At 55.0% G+C, this 5,211-nt stretch overlaps 1 protein-coding gene across 1 annotated transcript; it reads right to left on the bottom strand.

Moving 5' to 3' along the window:
- Nucleotides 1–284: 284 nt before the first annotated feature.
- LOC131847973 (uncharacterized) lies at nt 285–4,562 on the bottom strand. Its single transcript, XM_059197703.1, has one exon. It carries the CDS (start codon nt 4,560–4,562, stop codon nt 285–287), a length of 4,278 nt encoding a protein of 1,425 aa, XP_059053686.1.
- Between the last annotated feature and the right edge of the window lie 649 nt (nt 4,563–5,211).

Here is a 5,211-nt window from a genome sequence, read left to right as displayed (position 1 = left end):
GTACGCGGGACGGACCTCCCAATAGGAAGTGGTTGGGGGTGAGTGCGTCCTCGTCGTCTGCTGATGTCGACACGTGGGTGAGAGGTCGACTGTTGAGGGTGTGTTCTACTTCCACCAGCAGGGTGAGGAGGACTTCTTCTTTCGGGGCTCGTTCATGCAGTGTCGCGGCCAGCGCGGCTTTTACGCTGCGCACTAGTCGTTCCCAGGCGCCGCCCATGAAGGGAGCGCTCGGTGGTATGTAGCGCCAGCGTATAAAGCGCACCGACGACTCTTCTTCCATGGCTTCAGCGGCTGCTTTCTTCATCTCGAGGTCGCTTGAGGTTGGTGCCTTGGTCCGACCACAGCTCCGTGGGGCACCCGCGGCGGCTTATAAAGCGCCGCAGAGCCATTACTGCGGAGTCGGTGCTGAGGCTGCCGGCGATCTCCAGGTGCACAGCCCTCGTGGTGAGACATGTGAACAGCACGCCGTACCGCTTCTGATGCGTGCGACCCACCGTCACTGTCATCGGCCCGAAGTAGTCTAGGCCGGTGAAGGTGAACGGCCGCTGATGATGTGCCAGCCTGCTGCGTGGGTGGTTGCCCGTTGATGGTTGTGCTGGTGCTGCTTTCCTGATGCGGCACGTTTGGCATCTCTTCAGTTCACTACGAACGGCATGTCGTAGGCGCAACACCCACATGTGTTGACGCACCTCGTTCGCAGTGGTTTCGAAGCCCCCGTGATGAAGTTTTCTGTGCACCCATGCTATGTACAGGCGTACCCATACATGTTGACCGTCGACTATGGGTGGTTCCCGTTGCTCCGCGGACAGATCGACGGCAGCCGACACCCTTGAGCGGAGTCGCAGCACATTGTCTTCGTCGATAAAAATGGACAACTGTATAAGTCGACTACTCGACGACAGTTGTTTATTGCGTCGCAACGCCGCTATATCGATGCTGAATGCCTCTTCCTGTATTGAGCGGATCCATAGCCGACGGGCGCGTTCTAAGTAGTGTGTGTCTATGGGTATATAACACACAGGCGCACGTACGTTTTTTCTTTTCGACGGTTCTGGTTTTCTTATCTTGTTGCTTCGCCACGTGGGATCGTCTTCATGTTTTTTGTTTCTCTTGTGGGTAGCGACGGCGCAGTGTTGTTTGAGTGGTCGTAATTTATCTATAAATTGCAATACGCGGGCCGTACTGCGGACGATCTTCATCCAGTCGGAGAATCGCGCGGGATCGGGCAACGCTCGAGATAATCGTGTTGCATCTTGTATGGTGTGGGCGCGCTCTTCGCTTGTATTTTCCGTATGGTGGGAATCGTCTTCATGAGGCCACTCTTCTTCTGGTCGATATAGAAACTGCGGCCCCCGGAACCATCTGTGTGTTGAAGTGAAGTGGTGTGGCACGTCGCGTGTGGCATCATCCGCGACGTTGTCGGCCGTCGGCACCCATCTCCACTCGTTCGTTTTCGTATCTTCCATAATTTCAGCGACTCGGTGAGCGACGAAGGGCTTGAATGCACGCGGCCCGGTGCGTAACCAAGACAGTACGGTACGCGAATCCGACCAGTAGACACGACGGGCAGGTTTCAGATCGTGTTCTTCGACAGCCGTGCGTGACAGGCGGCTCCCTAGTACGGCCGCTTGCAGCTCCAGACGTGGTATAGTGGTGACCTTGTTCAAAGGGGCCACTCTTCCCTTGGCTGCGATGAGTGACACACGTACCTCGCCGGTCACGCATACGGCCCGCCAGTATACGACACAGGCGTATGCATCTGAGCTCGCGTCGACGAATGTGTGAAGCTCCGTCGTACGTGCCGTCGCCACACCGGGGTAACACCGTGGTATTACCAAGTGGGGTAACTGCTGTGCGTGCGATATCCAGCTCCGCCACGCTGCTGCTTCCCGTTCTTGCAGTTCGGTGTCCCAGCCGATACCCGTGCGCCACGTTTCTTGTAATATCTTCTTGGCTTGTATTGTGACGGGTGTGGCCAGGCCCAATGGGTCGAACAGCGACATAACGGCGCGGAGGGCTTCTCTCTTCGTTGGGGTGCGTTCGCCTCGTATGATGTGTAACGGAAGTTTGTTCCCGTTGAAGTTGAACCCGAGACTGTCTTCCTCAGGCCGCCACACCATTCCCAGTATCTTCTCAGCGTCGAGTTGCACCATGTTCTCTTCATTTCTATGTGAGAACTCTTCTCGTACATGGCGCGAGTTCGATGCCCAGCGCTGAAGATAGTAGTTCGCCCGGCTGTGGATGTAGGCGACCTCGCTTGAGACTCGTACGGCTTGCTCTTCAGTGTCGAAGCTAGCGAGGTAGTCGTCAACATAGTGATTGACAACCACCGCTGCAGCCGCCTCCGGGAACTCTTCTTTATGTAGTTCGGCGTTCTTGTTCTTCACGTATATCGCCGTGCATGGCGACGAAGTGGCCCCGAAGATGACGCTCTTCATCCTATATTCGACAGCTGGACCCTGGCGTCGATCTCCTCTCCATAGAAACCGTTGCATGTCTCGGTCTTCTTCTCGTATTGTGACACGCATGAACATATCCTTGATGTCCGCTGTGACCGCCACACGGCGCTGTCGGAACCTCATGAGGACCCCAGGTAGTGATTGGAGTAGGTCGGGTCCCGACAGCAGCATGTCGTTGAGACTAATGCCCCTTGTCTTGGCGGCGGCGTCGTGCACGATGCGCAGCTTGTCCGGTTTCTGTGGGTTGATGACAGCGAAGTGTGGCAGGTACCATACTCGTTCAGTCTTCACCGGTGGGGCGATTTCTGCATATCCCCTTTCTAACAGCGTGGTAATTTGCTGTTTATATCTGTTCTTCATGTCTTCATTCTTGTCGAGTTTTTTCTCAATTAACTCGAGGCGTCGCATTGCTGAGTCGTAGTTAGCCGGCGGCGTTGCGTTGTCGCGTTTCCATAGCAACGCGGTCTCGTAGCCTCCCGCCGGTAACGGGCGAGTTTTTTCTTGCAATATTTTCAGCGCGCGTTGTTCCTCTTCATTGTATGAGCGCTTCGGTGTGACGCCCAGTGATTCGAGAGCGAAGTGTTCTTTCATTAATCGCTCTATGGATTCTTCATTTTCTTGCCCGTCGACTAAGTGACTGATTCTGTGCACTTGCTGTCTCGCTCTCGCCGCTCCCGTGCCGTGCAACACCCAACCCAGGTCGGTGAGTGATGCGACCGGTTGTGTCTTATTGCCTCTTCTGACTTCATGTGCGAGCAGCAAATGCCAGTTGTCTTGACCCAGCAGAACCGTCGGTTGACCTTCTTCATATGTCAGCTGATCTATTATATCGTACAAGTGTGGACAGTCTTCTATTGCGCTGCGTGATACTGTTTGTGGAGATAACAGTAGTTTCTTCATGGTTCGCGCAGACACGGCATGATCTTCCGATCTTCGTCCCCGTATTGTGAAGTGGACAAGCTTCGATTCATCGGCGTTTATGCGTGTCCCGGCCACGGCCTCTATGTAGAAGGGTGCGGGAGGACCAGTGGCGCCGATTTGCTTCGCTGTTGCTTCTTCGATGATGGTGCACGTTGCGCCGTCGTCCAGGAGTGCGTATGTATCGCACGTTCCTTTGGGACCGATCACTTGTATCGGCACTATCTTGAGGAATGCGATCTTCTTATCTTCTCTCGCAGACGCGACGACTGCGGCTGCTTTATCATCGGAGGGCTCGCTGTCCTTCTTCTCTATGGTGTCGACGTGCAGGAGTGGGTGATGTAGGTGTGTACACCCACCAACGTTGCATCTCTTCGTCTTGCAGTTGTGACGAAATCTTTTTATCCTCAGGCAACGGAAACATAGCCTGTGTTTTTTTGCTATCTCCCATCTTGCTTGTGGCTCGGCGTTCTTCACAGTGATGCAATCGGGTGGTGCGTGTCCCTCCCTGTTGCACGTCGGACACGGCGGTGAAGTCGGTTTCTCCTGCGTGATGTATGTTTTCACGCTTCTCTTCGTTGCTGGCTCCCGCCGGTCTTCATTTACTATTATTTCGGCGGGTGCGAAGTCACCGCACCTGGCTGCGGTGATTTGCAGGAACTTGGAGAGCGTTATCAGGTCCGGTTGATCAGCTGGCTGTTCTGCTACGAAGTCGTAGTATTTGAATCGTAGCGCAGAAGGCATCTTCTCCGTGATGGATCTTGTCACTTCTTCGTTGTACAAATAGTGGTTCTTCTTCAGGGCTTGAATTGTTGCAGTGACATTGGCTATTCTGGATGCGAATAGACAGATGTCCTTGGGGTTGTCTGACAGCCGCGGCAGCGCACGAAGTTTATTCATCTCGGCCATCACGAGTGCTCCTGGACGGCCGAACCTCGTAGCAAGTAATTGTATTACTTCTGCTGCAGACGTATCCCCGACGAAAAGACAGTGTGCAGCCTCTTTGGCCGCACCCTTTAAACACCGACGTAATCTACCCAAGTTTTCTTGCTCGGTCAGCTGCCCCGCAGACTCTTCATAGGCCATCTTCCAGGGCAGCCATTCGCTTGACGCGCCGTTGAAGGGTGGTAGTTCTGTGACTCGCGGCACCGTGGAGGGCTGAATTGCGCGAGCTGCCATAGTCATTGCAGTCGCCAATTCCTTATAGTCGATGCCCCCTTCAGTGAATCCTCTTCTTTCTTCGTTGGCATCATTGGTGCTATGGAGTCTTCCCTCGGACCGTTGTGGCTTGCATGGTCCCGTCGGAATGCGTCGCTGCACGGCTGCGGCTGCGGCGCTTTCGTTCCCTCTCCGGCGGGTATCGATGAGATATTAATCCCCTGATGCAAGTCGGCGGTCGTCCTCTCTGTGTGCGGCTCCATTGTGAGTGCCAATGTGCTCGTCCGGCGAATCCAGTCCGTAGTCCTCTCTCTTCTTAATGTGGCGGCGTCCTCTTCATTTTCGTCCTCCTCTTCGTCGTCCGTGTCCGCCTCCAATGCTGCGACGCGTGCGGCGGCCAGTTCTACCTCCTTGCGTAGCAATTCTTCTCGGGCTTTAGCCAATTCTTTCTTCTTTTTTGAAGCTGTGGTGCGCGGCGCCCTTGGAATTGTTGTGGTAGTCTCCGCAGAAGTCTCCGCGGAAGTCTCCGTGGTAGCAGTAGGTTCCGAGGACGTGTACGTCGTGGTGGTCGATGTAGTGGCGGCAGCAGGCGACGTAGTGGCGGCGACGGTCGGCGTAGCGGCGACAGGCGACGTGACGGCGGCGGTGTTTTCTTCGTTTGATTGAGCTTCCATGG

Source organism: Achroia grisella, unplaced genomic scaffold (assembly GCF_030625045.1).
Source record: "Achroia grisella isolate CSIRO2021 unplaced genomic scaffold, CSIRO_AGI_Agris_v1 utg544, whole genome shotgun sequence".
NCBI lineage: Eukaryota > Metazoa > Arthropoda > Insecta > Lepidoptera > Pyralidae > Achroia > Achroia grisella.
The sequence above is the reverse complement of the archived record's forward strand: the minus strand, read 5'-3'. Positions and strand labels throughout refer to the sequence as shown.